Source organism: Panthera onca, chromosome D3, assembly GCF_046562875.1.
Source record: "Panthera onca isolate mPanOnc1 chromosome D3, mPanOnc1 haplotype 2, whole genome shotgun sequence".
NCBI classification, from domain to species: domain Eukaryota; kingdom Metazoa; phylum Chordata; class Mammalia; order Carnivora; family Felidae; genus Panthera; species Panthera onca.
The window spans coordinates 51,945,414-51,966,090 of NC_138350.1; the positions used below are offsets into that span (position 1 = coordinate 51,945,414).

The 20,677-nt window shown below is 38.3% G+C and overlaps 1 protein-coding gene across 2 annotated transcripts in view; it reads right to left on the bottom strand.

Moving 5' to 3' along the window:
• Positions 1-20,677, bottom strand: part of DSC3 (desmocollin 3) — a 47,918-nt gene that overhangs the window by 3,132 nt on the left and 24,109 nt on the right. For both annotated transcript variants that reach the window (XM_060613509.3, XM_060613510.3), the window contains exons 8-14: positions 18,487-18,621; positions 17,932-18,117; positions 11,284-11,540; positions 11,031-11,173; positions 9,696-9,920; positions 7,251-7,475; positions 4,419-4,540 (exon numbers count right to left, since the gene is read on the bottom strand). In XM_060613509.3, coding sequence (XP_060469492.2) covers positions 4,419-4,540; positions 7,251-7,475; positions 9,696-9,920; positions 11,031-11,173; positions 11,284-11,540; positions 17,932-18,117; positions 18,487-18,621 — 1,293 coding nt within the window. The remainder of the gene's footprint in view (positions 1-4,418; positions 4,541-7,250; positions 7,476-9,695; positions 9,921-11,030; positions 11,174-11,283; positions 11,541-17,931; positions 18,118-18,486; positions 18,622-20,677) is intronic.

Here is a 20,677-nt window from a genome sequence, read left to right on the forward strand (position 1 = left end):
ATAGGGTTCAGGGTAAGAGAGGAAATGGAGAGGTTATAAAAGGCCAGAGAATATAAAGAACCATATGCCATGCTAAAAAATATAGACTATCGGGGCGCCTGGGTGGCTGTCAGTTAAGCGTCCGACTTCGGCTCAGGTCACGATCTCGCGGCCCGTGAGTTCGAGCCCCGCGTCGGGCTCTGTGCTGACAGCTCAGAGCCTGGAGCCTGTTTCAGATTCTGTGTCTCCCTCTCTCTCTGACCCTCCCCCGTTAATGCTCTGTCTCTCTCTGTCTCAAAATAAATAAACGTTAAAAAAAAAATTTAATAAAAAAAAATAGACTATCATGAAGATTACGGAGACTCAAAGAAGGGTTTTAATAGACAGGCAAGGCACATATTTTTAAAAAGTCATTCTAGGCGATAATGTAAAAGACAAATAAGAAGACAATAAGTTGAGTGTCACAGATATCAGAGAGATATCACAGATATCACCTGAACCATTCTAGGTGAAACATGATAAGGATCTAAGCCAAAGTAGAAGCAAAGATGACTCAAAGTGGCTGGACCCCACACAAAGTTTACTGGCAGTTAGATGGATGAAGCAGCAAATGGAAGGAATTATTCCTATGTGCTCTGCTTGTGCAACTCCAGATGGCATAATTCCCTGAAGTTGGGATGAAGGATGTGCTTGTGGGTGAGAGGAGGGGGAACAATTCAATTTGGGGCATGGCAAGTTTAAGAAACCCGTGGATGTCCACAATGCATATATGAATATGGGGTCTGGAGCTCAGGTAGGGGAGCTGAGCTGACGCTCTAATTCCAGAAGTCACCACCCTATAGGTGGTAGTTGAAGTCACAGGGATAAATTATAACACCCAGGGAAAATGGTAGACTAAACAAAAAGAAGGCTAATAACAGAACACAAGAACAAATGTTTTAAGGGGTTGGTAAAGGAATTAGAAGGCAGAACTGATCTGAAATAGCAACTGAGAGAATGAAGGAATCCAAAAGACAAACTCTGAAGCCATGCAGAGAGGATTATGGTAAGGAGAAAATATCAAAGTTGTTTAAGAATTGGTCCAAGTAAAGTAATCACCTCTCGGATTCAAGTAAAAGAGTGGCCACTGGTGATCTGTGTCAAAAGAATTTCCACGAAGTGCTGAATGAACAGGAACTAATGTCATGGAGAAATCGAGTATTAAATCTCTCAAAGAGTTCAGTTTCAAAGAAAAAGAGACATGGAGGGAACTAGAGCAGACAGAGTTGAGGGGATGTTTGAAGATGAAAAAGACTTGATTCAACAGTAACTTAATGCTGGAACCGCAGTTGGAAGTCTGGGCCATGGGTGAGAAGTCGAGTTACCGTGGCAACCTCAGGGTGTCAGTTCTAATTATAAACCGTTACTTTCAGACAAGAACTCCATTAAAATCAGGCTCCGTTGTGCCATCTTCTTGCCAATTTGTTTTCCTTCTATTGAATATGCAGAGTCTCTAACTAAACTGGAAGATTTTCAAGTTCAGATGATTTGGAGTTTCAGATATTTCAGAGTCTGAAATGTATCTATAAATGTCATACATAGTATCTCATTGCCTTAGAAAATTATACCAGAAAGGAGAACTAAAAAGTAGCCATTTGGTGGCGCTGCTGCCCTATATTTTTTGCTTAGGTTGCTGCTACCTTGAAATTCTATTCAAAAAAAAAAAAAAAAAAAAAATCCTGATTATCAAATCTCCTTGATGGTATAATTTTTGTCATTATAAATACATGTTCAGAGATCACCCAACCTAATACCGGGAGACTTGAAGATAAACTAAAATCAAAGCTGAGTCCACAGTTCCATGTTTCACATTCTATTCTCTGTTCCTTCCCAACCATCTCCACGCCCAAAGTTTATTCTCACATGGTAACAACAGCTCCTTTTCCACATCAATGATTTCCAGATTTAACTTCTCCAGTCCTGACTTTTCAACCAGCTCCTAACCCCATCTGAACTGCCTCTGACTTAAACTTAGCTCTAAAAGTAACGTCATCACCTTTACTCATTGTACTAAAATGAGCTTACCCATTCACTACAAAGTTTTGTTACATTTTTAAAAAAAATTTTTTTAAATGTTTTATTTATTTTTGAAAGAGACAGAGTGTGAGTGGGGAGGGGCAGAGAGAGAGAGGGAGACACAGAATCTGAAGCAGGCTCTGGGCTCTAAGCGGTCAGCACAGAGCCCGACACGGGGCTCGAACTCACAAACTGCGAGATCCTGACCTGAGCTGAAGTCAGATGCTTAACCGACTGAGCCACCCAGGCACCCCTGTTACATTTTGCAAAAATATGCCTCAAATTATGTTCTGGTATAAATTAATAATCCCAAGTCCTTCTGAGAAGTGCTCCTAACAGAGAACAGGTAAATAGGTATGAGTATGTTATGGTGAAATGGCCAACTAATACCATCAGCTCCAGCATCAAATGGTAAAGAACAAATATGAAGAACATCTCAATCATTCCATTCTCAGATATAAAATAAGATCTTACTTTGAGCCAAGGACTATCAGGGACTAAATGGATTTTCTGAATGGAAAAATAATTACAGGGCTCCACATGGAGGCATGTCAAGCACAGGAGGGCTATGACTTTGCATGATGGTGGGAAGGAGGTTAAAGAGAGAAAGTCAATAAGAAAGGTATCTTTGACATATCAAAGGCTTGATATGAAGTCACTGTCCCTGGCTATGGCCTCTGTCACTTTGGCTTCACTTTTTATTTTGTTACTCTAGAGTTAATAAGCTATCATTTACATATTTGAAATATTGATTATCCTTATTTTAATTTTCCAGTTATCATTAGACTACTAGAGTTATCTCCTGCTTAAACTATAGCAAGATTCTAATCCTTGAACTTCCCCATCCTTAGTGTCTTGCTGTTCTCACCGATCACCCTACTGACTCAGCATCATGCTGTTCCCATTATGCCAATCTATGCAGGAAAACTTTCACTGGCCCTTCCTTTCCAAGAAGATAAACCCCAAATCCTTAGTGTGGCATATGATAGCCCCATCTCTTACATCCTCTCCCCCAAAACCCTAAGTTTCAAGCTTCTATTCTAAAACACCATTTCTTCCATCTCAAAACAACTTCTTTACTATTTGTTGAATAATCCCTAAACTTTGTCATCCCCTTTTTCATTCTTTATTTTTTAATTTCATGTTTATTTATTTCTTTTGAGAGAGAGAGAGAGTGAATGGGGAAGAGGTAGAAAGTGGGGGAGACAGAGAATCCCAAGCAGGCTTTGTGCTGCACAGAGCCCAGTGCGGGGCTCAAACTCATTAACTGCAAGATCATGACCTGAGCTGAAATCAAGACTCAACCAACTGAGGCACACGGGCGCCCCTCCTGTTTTATTCTTAAGGCTGTTTTCCTCCTCTTTAACTATTCCCACAACCTCTCCACTTTCAACCCCTTCTTACTCTTTCAGTTACAGAGTAATCTGTACCTCTTTCACCAGGCCCTTCAGGTTGATCCAGAGAACACGAATGCACTTATGTATCACAAGTGTCTTTGAACTAACAGTGCTCTGTCATGGTGCTAATGTTTACTGAAATGTTCCTACTTATTTTTCCCATAGAAGTAGATTCAACTGCTCACAAGTACATTGAAATCTTTTTGAGGGAAAAATATGCCTTGTAAGAACTCTTGAAATATATGCGCCCCCCCCCCCAAAGAAGAAGCCTAGTACTAAGCACCTCAGCAGTCCCAAGAAATACATAAGGAAAGAAAGTGGCAATAATCTTCCAACTAATCTACCCTCCACCATATAAAAATATATATCTCTTTGGTATTTTCTTAATTTATCGTCAGAACTTTTAGTAGGTTTTTCCCCCATTATATATAATCAAAGAGAGAAACAAATGATACCTGGAAATGTACATGGTACAGAGCAGCTGAAACACTTATTATAATAAATCCACATCAAAAAGTTTTAAATCATAGCACTAGAGGGTGGAAAAATGATAATTAAAACAACACATGTCTTTTTGTAATTTTTTTTCAATGTTTTATTTATTCTTAAGAGAGAGAGAAACAGAGCATGAATGAATGAGGGGCAGAATGAGAGAGAAACACAGAATCCAAAGCAGGCTCCAGGCTCCGAGCTGTCAGCACAGAGCCCGATGTGGGGCTTGAACTCACAAGCCATGGGATCATGACCTGAACCAAAGTCAGACACAACTGACTGAGCCACCCAGGCGCCCCAAAACAACACATGTGTTAAGAATTCTAATAAATGCCACTACATAAATATCTGAATATCGGCAGATAAAATACTTATGCCTACAAAATCTGACCAAATTAAAAATATAAATTAACCCCTAAATTTCAAAATAACTTCAGAAGAATCAGTAAAAGAAATTATGGGAGATATTCAGAGATACTCATTTAAAACACTTACCACCTTATCATCTCCAGGTGCTTCTGTGTTTGATATGATTAAGTTTTGCTGTGCTAAATCTTCAGGAAAACCTTTTCTTTTTTTGGCACCAAAAACTCCACATACCAAAGTTAGCAATACAGCTGCATTCAAAAAAAAAAAAAAAAGTTTAACATATAGAGAATAAAATACTCATCTTTTATTTTTTATTACCTCAAGTGCACAGGAGGAAAACCACTAACCACGGTCCCATGAATTACCTTGGCCTTTCTAAATTAATAGGTCATGATTTAGCTTGGATTTTAAAAATGTGAATTAATTATATGTGTGTATATATATATATTTTTTTAAGTTTATTTCTTTTGAGAGACACAGAGACAGCACAAGTGGGGAAGGGGTAGAGAGAGGGAGAGAGACAGAGAAGAGAGAGAGAATCCCAAGCAGGCCCCATTGCAGGGCTCAAACTCATGAAACCGTGATATTGTGACCTGAGCCTAAACTAAGAGTCAGACACATAACTGACTGGGCCATCCAGCAGCCCCATTAATTATATGTATATTTTGATAATAGTTCTTTTAAGGGTTCGAATTCTATCTATCATGCATGTTAAAGTATTCACAATCGTGGATTAAACAGTAAATTTTCAAAAAATTCAATGACATTAATTTAAGACAGAGACTTTAAGAGATTTACTCATTCCCAAAAAAATGGTTTGCCTGTATGAAAAGCATGACAAACATACTTTTTTCTAGAATATCTTGTCTCTAAGTATCTTAATTAAAACTACTCTGTATTTTGTCTATTCAAAATTTTCATTCTATGTCATACCTGTGGGAGGTTGAAATATGTGTCAATAAGATTAGCAGTAATAATAATAATGGTTAATAATCACAGTTCCTTACCATGTTCCACAGGCTCCTCCACCAAGGATGGCCAAACTGCAACCCCAAACCCCTTCCCATGAATTTTTTGGATGACCACATGTTTTTGAATGGCCCATGAACTATGGTTTTTACATTTTTAAATGTTTTTTTAAAACATTTTAAAATGAATAGTAGTTCATTACATGTGAAAATTATATGAAAGTCAAAGTTTAGCATCCATTAATAAAGTTCTTTTGGAACGCAGGCATGCCCATCACTTAAATATTTTCTATGGCTGCTTTCCTACTAGCAGGGTGGATTTCCCTGGTTATACGTGAAACCACATGGCCTGCAAAATGTAAAATATATACTATCCAGCCCTTTACAGAAAAAGGGTACCAATCTCTGCCTATTCTATGTGGCCACTTGTTAAACCTTCTGGTTCCGTGTCCTACCCCACTCTCTTGATCCACTCCACTCCAGCCACATCAGTGCCCCTGTCATGCCTTGACTTCTCCAGCCACCCTCTCACCTCAGGGCCTTTGTGCTGACCTCTGACTGAAAAACTCTTCCCCCAAGTACTGTACTTAGCTGACTCTTTGACCTTTCACAAAAATCATTGAAGATAACCTTGTCAGGCCTGCCAAACCATCCACTGAAAACCGGAGTCACTAGCCCTAATCCTCCCCCAACACCACACACACACACACACACACACACACACACACACACACACTCCACAGCACTACAGCTCCTAATTATTTTGCTCTATTTTTTCCTCCACAGTATTTCACTTATTTATCAGTTTACTGTCACAAGGCACACTGTTTGCATTTGGTTTTGTCTGTTTTGTTCACTGATGACTCCCAAGCACCTGGACAATTTCTGGAATATAGTAGGTGTTCAATGTATATTTATTTTGTTCAGTTGTTGAAAAATAATGAGCATTGTACTGTTTGAAGCTTTTCACATGGGTTACCCAATTAATGCTCAGTGCTGCCCCATAAAGGAGGCTACAAATACCCCCTTTCACAGATGAGGAAACTGAAGCACAGTTAAGTAACTCGCCTCCAGTCTCATGGCTTGCAAATGATAGAGCTGGGTTACGAACTCAATGGTTTGGTGCCTGGGTCTTGCTCTTAACCACTAGTCCTATCACAGAACAAAGGAACAACAGCTAATCTAGGCTGGAAGAATGGATGGAAATAAAAAAAAAGAGGATAAAATATGGTACCACTGGGAATGACACAACTGACAAGCAAGAGGTTAAAAAAAATCCAAAACTGGCAAGATACACCCAAGAAGAGATATTGCTGTGATCCGAGTAAGTGCCCTAAGTCCGTGGCTGAATGATGACAAGAGATCACAGTGGCTTATAGTGGACTTTCATACGGCAGTAGTTTTAGAGTGTTGATTTTGCCCTAAAAGGGGTAGTACTAGGACCAAGAAATGGAAACTATACATTGCCAGATTTGGAAAAATCTAAGGAACTTTAAGCAGCCCTGTCCAAATATGAAATTCTGTATCACAAAAAGGATCTTGTTCCTTCTTCCCGAAAATATTCCATCAGAAATCTGATAATAACACGAAAGCAATTTGTAATGAGGACTCACCCCGGCTGGACAGTTGGACAAGATTACTTTTCAAGGACCTTTTCCTGCACTCAGACATTTGTGAGATACAGATAGATATAGATAGATAGATAGATAGATAGATAGATAGATATAGAGATTCTTTTTAGTTTCTTTTTTAATGTTTATTTTTGAAACAGAGAGACAGAGCACCAGCGGGGGAGGGGCAGAGAGAGAGGGAAACACAGAATCAGAAGCAGCCTCCAGGCTCTGAGCTGTCAGCACAGAGCTTGATGTAGGGCTAGAACTCAGGGACTGCAAGATCATGACCGGAGCCGAAATCAGACGCTCAACCGACTAAGCCACCCAGGGCCCCTTTTTGTGATATATTTTAACTTTAAGTAGGCAAAAGGACTTACAAAATAGTAATGCTATGCCCAGCAGTATGGCCAGGATCGCCCATTTTCCGAGTATTACTCCTGCGCTCCTTCGGGTCGGCAGACATTGACTTGGATGAGTACAATCACACAGATTAACTCTCACGGTTTTTGTTGCAGATTGACCTTCTCTATCTTTTACAGTAATAGGAACACTATATTCCTGAAATTCAGCATTTTTCTGATATGAAAGACGGGCAGCTGTATCTGAAAGAAAATGAAAGAATTATATTTTTAATGGACATTTACTTCTAGCATTTGTTTCATCACACTTGTTTCTAAACATGTTATTCTCAAGGAACCACCTGCCACATGAAAATGAATAAAAATGGACAACTACCTTCTATTATTCTATCTTCTATTCTATTCTTAGTGCTACCTTTATCAGCACTAATATTACCATGTATGTGTTGCCCATCGTAACTTTCTAGAGGAGAGGCTTAGAGAAATAACTTGGCATTGGAGTGACCCAGTAGCATTTCTGCAGCATTTAATATTACTTATCTATATCCTTATTTACAAACCAATGATGCTACATTGGCTCTTGACACACACTTCAACCTTTTTTCTATAGTACCAGTTTATGGTACTTATAAAGAATTAACAGTTGTTACACACAAAGCATGTCCGAAGTCAACATTCTCTTATCCATTTATTTTCTGGTATCTGTCCATTATCTTTATGTACAAGGTAACTTTTCAAAGTACAATAGACCCTTTGTTATTTTGCCTTCCCTCTAGAAGTAATCTCAATACCACAAAGCTAGTTAATGCCACCCAGGCTAGGTGTAAGGCTTACATAAAAACAGATGTATCTGTATCATAACAATATGTTCTTATCAACTATGGTATTTCCCCAATAGTCTTGATACCTCCTGTAATGACTTTATTATCAACTGATCAAAAGCTCCATGCATTATTAATGCCAATCACAACCTTCTGAGTTTTGCAGTAAGTGAAATGAAGAAGTAGCACCATGCACATCCTGGAAGTCATCTGTAATGTCTAAGCCTTTCTTAAACGCACTGTTATAGCTGTTAAGAACTTCAAAGATTTCTGCCTGCATCTCAAATGTAGGGCTCCCCAGAGGAGTGTAAATTACTGCTAAGGTTTAGATGGAACCCTCCCATCTCCTATTGTGGCTAAGGTAAAATCCTCCAAATTCCTCTCTTCCCTCAAGACCACAAGCTGTACCATAGTCACCTCTGCTGTCCTTGTCACTCAACTCTGCCCTCTTCAAACTGTCCTGTCACCAATGTCACCTTGTTAAGACAAATCTGGGCACAGCATTCCTTACTGGCACACTCTCAGTGCATTCCTGCTGTCACCGACTGTACAAAAGTCAGTCTCCTCAGCCTACTACATAAGGTGCTTCATCACCAGATTCCATCGCCACTCCACCCCCCCCCCCCCCCCCACACACACACACTCTCTGGGCATTCCTGCTAAAACCTAAACTCTAACACTGGTTTATTTATCCCCTTAGCATTTCCCTTCTTTATGCATATTTATTAACCAATTATTTTTAAACAAACAATTAAGCAGTTAGTATCTACTAAGCACTGGGCTAGGTGCTGGCGAAACACAAATGAATCACAATTATCCTGAGAAACTCATGTATTGGAAAAGAAAGGTAAACAGGTGATAACACAACACAAAAGAAGCTATAATAAAGGTACAAAAGGTCATGGTGCTACTCCTTCTACTTCAAGAAAGACTTCGTAGATGTGAGCATCTGAATTGCCGTCATGTCTGTCTTGTTAATTTCTACGTGTATCACCAGGGTCAGAACGGTGCATAGTAGATGGTAGGGGCTCCATAAGAACCTCATGAATTAATACCAAGCTATGAAATGGGAAGGGTAGTATTCTAGGAAGAAAGGATAGCATACACAAAAATCCAATTGTATGGAAGAGAATGGATAGTAAGAAAACAGCAGTGAATGGTGGCTGAAATATAGAACTACACTCCCCCAGAAATCACTATCACAGGATGCTGTCCTGACGGCTCCCATCCAACATCTCTGTCCATAGCTCACCATGCTTCTTTCCAGAACACCATAGAGTGCTTGCCTCCTATACCCACATTCTCATTTCCAGAGTTTGCTTACACTAAAATTTAAACGCCCCATCTCTGTTCTCTCTTCACCTCCCTGGAGTCACTTTAAAACCACACTGGAAACAATTCGTCTTAATAAGTTGCCCAATATTTTCAGCAAAGTTTTTTTGTCTTTGTTGTAAATGTAAATTTTGCCTTCATAAAAAATGATAATTTCTTTCATTTTATATACAATATAAAGACCCCATCATAATATTTGTAAATGGTCGAATTAGGCTTCTAAAATATGTTAATGAGAATATTTTAGCAAACAAGCAAATTCACCCTCAGTTATTTTAGAGCATATAAATCGTTACTGTTTATTAAATACCATTAACTTTGGTGAGGGTCCACATTCTGTTCATTTCTGGAGAAGTGTCTGCCAAGCTGAAATAAAATGGAGGGCCATGGATAGGTTCATCGGGATCGACAGCTGAAATGTCAGTATACCTCATCTTTGGTTTGCAAATTGTTACATAACTTTGAAGTATTTCTGGTGGGTTATCATTCGTATCTTCAATGTTAACTGCAAGTGTCCCAGTACATGATCTACCGTCTAGGAAGAAAGGTAAAAGATTTAGTGTAGTTTTATGCGTTAACATTTTCTTAATAAAATAAATTAACTACCTTCTATATATGATATATGTTTCCTCAAATAAGCTGATATTAGAAAAAATGGTAAATAAGAATGTAGAAGAATAAACGAAACCTGTAGATCATCTAAAATGAGTACTGCCATTGACAATATCAGTTACAACTGCCAATAAACTTTTTGCCAGGATCACTACCAAACAAGAAAAATCAATGTGTGAACTCTGTATTCGCAGGGGTCCCCTCTGGTACAGATGTTAATGAGCACTAGAAAGGCTACAAAAAGTTATTCTAATCTTGGTACACATTTAATCCACTTAGCAAGATTTTGAAAATATATGATGCTTGGGTTCCCCAAATATTCTGATTCATTTCATCTAAGTCAATGCTACAAAATGATTTTTTTTAATTTTTTAAATGTTTATTTATTTTTGGGAGACAGACAGAACGTGAGCATGGGAGGGACAGAGAGAGCGGGAGACACAGAATCTGAAGCAGGTTTCAGGCTCTGAGCTGTCAGCACAGAGCCCCATGCAGGGCTTGAACTCACGGTGAGATCATGACCTGGGCCGATGTGGGATACTTAACTGACTGAGCCACCCAGGTGCCCCTACAAAATGATTTTTTAAGTGCCCCAAGTTATTGTAATATGAAGCCAGGGTTAAGAAACTCTGAGTTGTTTTAAGCAACAGAATTCAAGCAAAGGGTCACTGTGACCTAATAATCAGCTAAGTTACTTAAAGATTCGATTTAAAATGGCATGAAAAGATCTAGAAGATTCTGGTGAGATCGTCTCATCCGATCCAAGACTTAAGTTTCCTCTTTGCCCTCCAACAAAGAGATCTATAAGCATGTGAGGTCCCACCATGCTGGGGATATAAAGATAAATAAATGGCTTCTTGTTGCTATGAAGGTTCACCTCGTTAAATGATTAAGAGAAATAGGAACCGTCTTCAAAGTAATTTCTGACAATTCAAAAATACCTATCACAACAATTCTGCACAATAATAATTGCAGCTTATTGTCCAATTCCTCCTAAGATACCATATTAAATAAAATTAACATTTTTTTTTACCTTGGTCTATTGCCAGGACTGTTATATTATATAAGTCATTTCTGGGAGTCATGGCCTCCCGGTCCAGGATTTTGGAAGTTGTGATTGACCCTGAAATCTCATCAATGGTGATCCATCCTTTAGGATCATGCAATTTTTTGTACCTATTAATTTAAAATAAAAAGTCTTCAGCAATATAAAACATATTAAAATAAATTACTGTCTCAATTATTACAAATACATTATTAGTATGTGGTTACAGACTTCTTCATACCTTATGCCCCTGGCACTTCTAGTTTCAGGGTCATATGCCTTATAACCATTGACCTTTGACCCCACTGCTGAGTGTTCTTGAATCCGTACATACTGGGCTGCAGGGCTACATTCGGGTCCTTCATCCTGATCCCTCACGTGAACTGTGACCAAGGCTCTGTTCATGGTTGTTCTGAGTGCAAAATCTCGAGTAAATGGAGCTTCATTGCTTACTCCAATTTCCAGGGTCACTTGGTGGTTTTCTTCATAATTCAGCGGCTTTTTAAAAAAGCACATGCATATCAGCATCAGTGTAAAATACCTTCGGAATTTCAAATAACAAGTGAGCATCTGCAAAAACGAACAGTGGTGCATAAATTCTATGCTCCCATTCAATCAATATGGACTTTTACCCGTTGCTAAAGAGAGAGGTGATTCTTCACTAAGCCGTTAGCAAGAGTGGTCCAAAAGTTTCTACAGATGGTTTTATGGAGTTGTGGAAAAACAATTCCAGTTATACTCTCATAGTTCATTCTTACTAAGGAAGATTATTTTGAACCTGGAGACAATGCAGAGAGATGACAGTGTTTTTATGACCCTGCTTTAGAGCGCTAACAGACCAGCCGAAGGGGCATCTAACTCCAGGAGAATGCAATTTTGTTTGACTCACTACTTCCTATTGACTATGTCCATTTCCTTAACCACCACACTATAATCCCTCTGCTACACTATGCTGCTTAATTGGTTCACCAGCCTCTAAAAACATTTAAGTGAATCCTTTGATTATAATTGATTTTTAGACAGCGAATCAAGCAAACCCATAATAACATTATTTTACATTGTACTGCAAATTTGAAGTATTTTTTTTTATTTGATTCTCTTTCTGCTTATCAAAACCATCACTAGCTGACCACTGAACAAAATAAAAAATGAGGAGTAACATTTTTATTTTAAACCTTTCCCCATACCTAGCTATTATCAAGCTGAGATACTAATATCATAAGTCCGCTAAGAAGTCAAGAAAATTTCTGAATCTTAGAATCCACAAAATATGGATGAAACTTTTTAAAAAATCTTTTATGAACAGTCTAGAAAACAGAGAGGCAAGAAGGGAAAAAGAATTAATATGTTTATCTATTGCTAATGAACACTCTCACAAATTACATGTGTTGATATATGATCATGCAGAGAATGAAAGCATTCATTGGAGATGAGGCATGGATAGAAAGTCAGGAAACAGCTGCTGCTCCGGGGGAGGTGCAGTGATTTGATCAGGGCCACTTACTAAAGCCTTAGAATTTCTTTATGTAATTGCTCGAGGTTTGCACTGCATATTGGTTTAGAGGCTTAAAACTCTACAAGATTGGAAATCTAGTAGGATGAAATCAGCGATTAATGAAAAACCAGGAATTCTCTTCCACCACACGGTAGCTTTAATGTTTCATCATTTATTTTATATTTTTAATATTTATTTCTTTCGGGGAGAGTGCAAGCGGAGGAAGGGCCGAGAGAAGAGGACAGAGGATCCAAAGTGGGCTCTGCACTGACAGGCTAGCAGCTGTGAGCCCAACGTGGGGCTCGAACTCACAAACCGTGAGATCATGACCTGCGGTAAATAAAGTTGGACACTCAACCGACTGAGCCACCCAGGCACCTGTTTCATCAACTAAAAAAATGTTCAAAAATATCTTATATCTGCACTGAGATGCTAGTATCTCGCTAGAAAATGAAGTGCTGTTTTATGGCGGACTCTCTATGTTGAGAATGACCAAGTAGAGTATCTTCTTCATCAAGCCCATGTGCAACTGCTGCTGCTCAAATAGAAAGGAAATGCTGAGATGGAAAGATTACCCAGGACTGAGCTGAAGACTGCATCAGCTCAGGGTCTACAGTTCCAGAAAAGTTCTCCGACATGGACAATTATAACACAAGATCCAAGAACATGTAAGGCTTCTAAAAATAGAATAATAATATCCTACAGTTCACCAAGTGTTTTCACTTTCATTATTATAATTGAATAGCTACTAGGGAGGCAGAGAGAAGTATTATTTATATTCTATAGATAATACAGAGGCTAATTTCCAAGATCACATAGCTATGCAAAGCAATTGAACATGGTGCTTAAGAGCATGTACTTGGAATCAAAGAGACCTTCACTCAAATCCTGTCCTACTGCATCCTAGCTGTGTCACTTTGGGTAAATTTCTTAATCTCTCTGACACTAAGTTTCGTCCTCTGCACAACTGTTGTAAGAATAACATTTAACATTGTAAGCCTACAGCAAGTGCTTTACACTATAGGTTTTAGTAATCTCTCCGGCTGTCACACAGCCAGTCGAAAGAAAAAGGTGATGTATTTTTTGTTAACATCCAATATGATGCATAAAAGGAGACACCAACTAACAAGACAATGTTTGGAAGCTTTGTTCAGATAAAGAAGTATATTTGAGCAATCTTTGGCTTGAATTACTGATTATTTCATTCTTTTTTGGTATAGAGGAATGAATAAAGTTCATTCCTATCCATTATTAAGTACATAGCCTATGTGAAAGAAAGATGGATTTCAAAATGCCTTGGTTATACAGTGTTTGGTTTTAAAATAGAAGATACCTCATCAATGTTACAAAGTACTTAAATATATAACTTAAGTACACGAACACAAATCTTTAGCAAGGTAAAAGATAAGGTACGTTTACATTTTTTAAATATTTGTTTACTTACTTTGAGACAGAGAGAAAGCAAGTGGTGGAGGGGCAGAGAGAGAGGGAGAGAGAGAATCCCAAGCAGACTCCACGCTATCAATGCAGAGCCTGACGCAGGGCTCAATCTCACAGACCAAAAAATCATGACCTGAGCTGATATCAAGAGTCAGACACTTAACCGACTGAGCCACACAGGCTCCCCAAGGATACAATAACTTTAAAGACCAGTGCAGTTACCAAAGGATCTCTGTAATGAATTCAGATTTTCTAAGGGGTTGCGTAAAATATAGAAAGGAAGATATACCATAGAGAATGCAAATTTTATTGCCCAAAATGTTAGAGAATATTATGAATGGCTTAAAGAAAGAAGGAAGGTAAAACTACCAAAGGAGCTAATAATGACAGAGGAAGGAGATAATTTAAAGAGTAAACTCAGATGGGGCGCCTGGGTGGCTCAGTCGGTTGAGCATCCGGCTTCGGCTCGGGTCATGATCTCACAATTTGTGGGTTCAAGCCCCACATCAGAATCTGTACTGATGGCTCAGAGCCTGGAGCCTGCTTCAAATTCTGTGTCTCCCTCTCTCTCTGCTCCTACCCTGCTCATGCTCTGTCTCTCTCTCTCCTTCAAAAATAAATAAAAAAAATTTAAAAAAAAAGAGTAAACTCATAGAAGTAGAAATTTTTTGAAGATACAAAAAGAGAAGACCTCCTTGTGCAACTGAAGTCATGATTTTATCAAGCCATGTAACCCAAGTATGGGAAAGAGGAGAGCTAAGGGGAACATGACCCCAAGGGTACCACGCAGGAAGAATAGCACAGTAGCTCTGACGAAGGGTTCTGCATCAGGAATGTCTCAGTTTGCATCCTGGATCTGTCACCTTCTATCTCTATGAATGGGGGCAAGTGACTTTACTTCTTTTGACTCAGCCTCTTCATCTGAAAATGGGAAGAATGATAGGAACAACCACTGGGTTGTTATGAAAGTTAAAAATAAATCTTTGGAATCCTGTATATTTTTGGAGGGTTTTTTTTCCTTTACAATTTCAAAACATGGGGAAAGCAGCAAAATAAATTAATTTTATAAAGCATACCTAATATTGATTTAAACAGAAACTGTGCAAATTAAGAAAACTATATTTTTTATTGTAAAATGGGGATAATAATAGTATCGTATCCTAAAGGGGATATGACAACTAGTTTAGTTGTTTATGTTTAGTATCATTCCCTTGGCATGAAAGGTGATCAGTACTTGGTAACTACTTTTAAAATTCTAAAAGAATTTCCTAGATATAAAAACTAGGATAGGGTGACTGGGTGGCTCAGTTGGTTAAGTGTCCGACTTCAGCTCAGGTCATGATCTCAAAGTCTGTGAGTTCGAGCCCCATATTGGGCTCTGGGCTCACAGCTCAGAGCCTGGAGCCTGCTTCAGATTCTGTGTCTTCCTCTCTTTCTGCCCCTCCCCTGCTCATGCTCTGTCTCTCTCTCTCTCAAAAATAATTAAAAACATTTAAAAAATTTAAAAAAATAACTAGGATATAATTATCAGTGCAACTATCTTATATTTAAAGATAACGGGATTAAATGCATATAAATTTTATTGCGGAGGGAGGGGTGTGTGGATTTTTCTATATTCTTCATATGTCCAATTAACTTAAAATGAACCAGTGAAAAAAAGTAAAGTATCACCATGTAATTGCTCTCTCTCCTAAAGAATCCTGGGATGGTACCCAGAAGCTGTTCACCAGAAATAAAATATTTCACCAGATGTTTATTAGTCACATGGAGTAAGAGATATTCTAGAATATAGTCTATTATTTCTGAAAATATGTGCAAACATTTTTCTTAACGTCTTTGTGATAAACATTCCTTGAGGAGAAAAAATCCACTCTGAATATGAAAAAAATCAAATGTGCCAACATACTATGATTTTTTTTTAAAGTTTACTAAAATTCATTTTGTATTGGTCAAAAAACTCATAATAAAAATTTAATTCCTAGCATTACTTAAATTTGGCCTCCCGAACCAAGATAAAATTATTGCAATTTAAAAAATAATAATAACAGGTCTTTAATAATGGCCTTGAATAGAGAGAACTGAGAAGTAGCCAAGCAGTAGTAGCTTGTAACTGAGAAGTAGCCAAGTATCTAACCAAGCAGTAGATACTCTAAAACACTCTAAAAGGTCTGAGCATGGGTCTTTGACCTGAGCTACCGCAGTTGGCATAATCTACCCATCTTGGATCTCAAACTATTCCTTTGACTTATTTCTAGAAAGAAGGAAAGGTGGGGTTGAGGGGTATGCAGAGGAAGGTGTACGGGAGAAAACTTAAACAAAACATCTGTTGCCAATCACATCAATTTTGAGGCAAATGCTTGTCCAGCTTTGGAAACTGATGCATAGCAGCCTTTTTCAAAAGAATTACACACCACAGACCCTCAGCCTACCTGACTTAAGCTGCAGCTCTGGTGAACACCTCTACCATTTATACTGATAGATTCACACCTCAAGTGCACAAAGATTCAGCTCTTCATATTCAAAGTCCGGTCCAAAGCTAGGCAGCTCTCTCTCAGGCAGGCACAGCCACGCCCAGAAGTGCAGGAGAGCTGAGGTTCCCTGGAAGCAACCTTCAACCAGTGAGGCATGGGTATCAACAATGGGAGTTGATGGACAAATGCCCTGGGTACCACTTTTTGAGGAGATAATTCTGAAGTACATTCTACATGGTTCATTGCATGATTGAACACCAGAGGTGACTAAGTCAATAATGCAGACTTGATTGGCTTTTCGTTCTTTTCTGTCTTAATTTTCCATTTTTACTCTGGCTTTCTAGGATCCACTTCCTAAATAGTTTCCTTCGCTGACGTCCTTGCCTCGTGTTCTGCTTTCTGGAGAGTCCAAAGGAAGACTGACTGAGGTGGGCCAATACAAAGAAAATATGACCAGTACCACCTGCTTATTTCCTTTCCTACTACTATCAATTATAAAACTTCATTTTTCTTAAGTGGCTGCTTTTAGTATTCAATTTGAGTGGATCATATTATAGAAAACTGAAATAGAGGGAGGTTTGATGTTGAGAGTCATCTGGAACAAATATATTTGACTATTCACATCTGGATAGAACTTGCCAAAGTTGATTACATAATCTGTGGAAATTTTTAGTGAGGAAATAACTACAAATAGATACTGTTGTATCAAAGTCTACACCATATTGTTGTTGGCAGGAAAGTTTGTTTTATTCAATGGATGACTCCTTTACCTGCCCATAGGACAATTTTCTTTCTTGTTCGGGGCTACAAATATAAAACCAAGGGTCCTTCCCAAATAGGGCCTTCTCTGCCCTCATAACCTGGACCCTAGAATGAAACAGGGCAACCAAAAACACAATATATAGAATAAAGATATATGCTGTCTGATACAATACTGTATTTCACCCTCAAAATCACCTGTAAAGGATCAGATACAACCAGGCATATATTCCAGAAAGAGAGTAAGTGAGAAGACTATGGGCTTCTGAATTATATCATGTAAGGAATAGTTAAAGGAATTAGGAATATTTATCCTAGAGAAAGTACGTTTCAAATGGACATAGCAAACTTTTCAAAAGAATTATACTTCTGTATAGGATTAGAGCCAGACCATTAAAGACAGAACCTAGACATGGGATAGAAGGACAATAATTCGAGCACAGTAGAAGTAAGGACTTCTGAGAATCAAAGCTCTCCAAAAACAGAATAAGCTGCCAATGGAGATCCTCAGAACTGAGAATGTTCAAGCATAAGCTAGGTGACTAATGACTGGCAACAAAATTATGGAAGAAAGACAGCATTCAATGGGAACAGTTGGACTAAACAGACGAAGCTCTATTCCATCTTGTGGATTCTTTGATCTGAAACTATTTGGTTGATTAAACCAATAGTTGAAGAGAACTTGTTAACTTGCCAAGTTGTCAAGTATCCATTATTACTGTACCTTTACAACGTACAAAACACCTTCATTAGTCTCTTTGTCTGTGCTGATTTTGAAATGTCCATTCTCATTCCCCTTCAAAATGGTAAAATTGGCTCTCCAGTTGGCAGTGTTAATTAAATCCTTATCTTCTATAGATATGCGTAAGATCTCCACATTGTATGCATTTTCCTCTACTGATGCTTCATACTGAAACAGAAAGAACTCATTAAAAACTTACTTTATAAAGAGAAGTTTTACAAAGAAAGTAAAGTATTTCTTCCACTCCAAAAGTATTGGTTCTTATAGTTTTTAGCTAGCGTATTTTAAAGCCATGAATCTTTCAAAGGATTATCTTTGAAATGAAAGAAATTCGTTATAAATGAAGACAAATGTTACAAGAGGATAAAATACTACTATGAATAAATAAAGGAGATTTATATGTCAGCTGTTCAAACTTTAATTTTATTCATAAAATAAACATACATACTTCAAAGCATGACACATATGTTATTAATTTATAGTAAATAACCAATAACAATTGACAAGTAGACATAGATTTTGATATTATATACTTACAGTATTTTGTTTGAAAGTGGGTGCATTGTCATTTGAATCTTTAACTGTTATGATGCAAGTTGATGTACTCATCAATCCAAATAATTGACCATCCATGTCTTGTACTTTCATTATCAGTGAGTACTTATCTACAGTCTGGAAACAAAGCAAATACTTAATTAGTTTTGAAAACATTTGCTCCAACTTATAAATGAAACTTCAGTTGTGTAGTCTTCCATTTGTGTGAATCCACGCTTTTATTTGATTCCATATTTGCAGACACTTTAAGAATTGGGTAGACAGGGATAAGCTGGAAAGGTAGACAGAGGTTAAATTACAAAGAGCCATACGAAGAATTTAGACATATTTTAATTGGCTAATAGGGAAAAGTTTTATAGGAGTCATAGGGGGAGCACAAAATAAGAACACTGGAGTTTCAGAAAGAATATTCTTCATGTAGATTCAGCATAATTTGAAGTAAAATGAGCTGAAAGTCAAAGAAATCAGTTAGAGGCTCTTAAGTGGCTGAGTCAGTTAAGCATGAGACTCATGGTTTCAGCTCCGGTTATGATCCCACAGTTGGTGAGACTGAGCCGCATCAGGCTGTGTTGACAGTGCAGATCCTGCTAGGGATTCTCTCTCTCTCCCTCTCGCTGTGTCCCTCCCCTGCTTGCTGTCTCTCTCTCTCTCAAAATAAATAAATAAATTTTTAAAAGTTAAAAAAAAAAAAGGAAACCAGTTAAAAAGCTCCTGAAATAGTCTAAGATAGGTGATCCACATCTGAGGCAGTGGCAATGAGGACAGAGATAAGGGTGACAGGAAAGCTTCTTGGGAGTTAGCATTTAGTAGGATGTGATGGTAGATTCTATATAAAATTTCAGAGAAGGGAGAGTTGAGAATTATGCTCAGGTGTCCTATTTGGATAAAGCAGAGGGGTATCACCAACCAATGTAGCAAATGCAGAAGGACAGCCTGTGCTCTGAGGAAGTGAGCACTAGCAGGGTGAGCAAAAATGGCCAAAAAGAATGAGTTGTGCCTGGCATATACTGAATTTTATGTGCCTATGGGAAATCTAAGGAGAAATGTTCAGAAGACACTTGGATGTGTGGCCCCCTACTTACAGGAGAGTTCATAGCCAGAAATACCACTCTGGGAGCCATTAGTATGTAGATGGTGGCTGAAATTGTAGCAGGCATCAGATTTATCGAAAAGAGGTTAAAGGATAAGAAGAGCTAAGGATAGAAGTAACAGTGGCATGTCAAGCATGGGGGAAGTAAGAAGACTAAGCGATGGACAATAAAAAGGAAAGATCAGAGAAACAGGAAAAGAACCAGAAATCCAAGAGAAGAGAGAGTGTTAGCAAGTGCCAACAATGGACAGGGGCTTTAGGTAACAGGTGGATTTGGCAACTGGGAGGTCACTGTTGACTTTCTGTGAACAGAGTTTTGCAAATGGCGGGGTGGTGATGGATGATGAATTGATTACTTTGTGACACAATCCTGTTAACTTTCTCTTCTCTCTTACTATTCTTTAGCTATTCCTTTTGGTTTTGTTTCATTTTGTTTTTTTACTTTTCTCCATTTTCTGGAAACCAACATTCTCACCCTGAGATGCTCCTCCTTTGGCTCCACTCTCTGATACCCTGCTTCTTCTTCCTCTAAATGCACTGGTTTTGTTTTTATATCTCCCTTATTCATTTCTTTATTTCCTGTGTTGTTCCCCACAACACACTTTGTGGCAGTTCCCCCCAAAATCCTGTTGACTTTAAAAAAAAATTAAGTTTATTTGTATTTATTTTGAGAGGGAGATAGAGAGCAAGCAGGGCAAGGACAGAGAGATAGGGAGATAGAATCCCAAGCAGGCTCCACACTATCAGCACAGAGCCCAACGTGGGGCTTGAACTCACAAACCCGTGAGATCATGACCTGAGCTGAAATCAAAAGTAGGATGTTCAACCCACTGAGCCACCCGGCGCCCCTCTGTTGACTTTTTTTGATCAGGAAAGCAGACCTGGGTGTGACCACAAATCTGTATCTTACAGGCTGTATGCCCTTAAATTATTTAATTTTTCTAAGCCTCACTGTCAATGTGTAAAAACTGAGGGAAAATGCTTGTTTTCACTTGGTCACTATATCAGCTCTACCTCTTCCACATATACAAAAAACACATTCATCTTGCTCCTTCAAACCTTCCCATTTGTTATTATCATCAC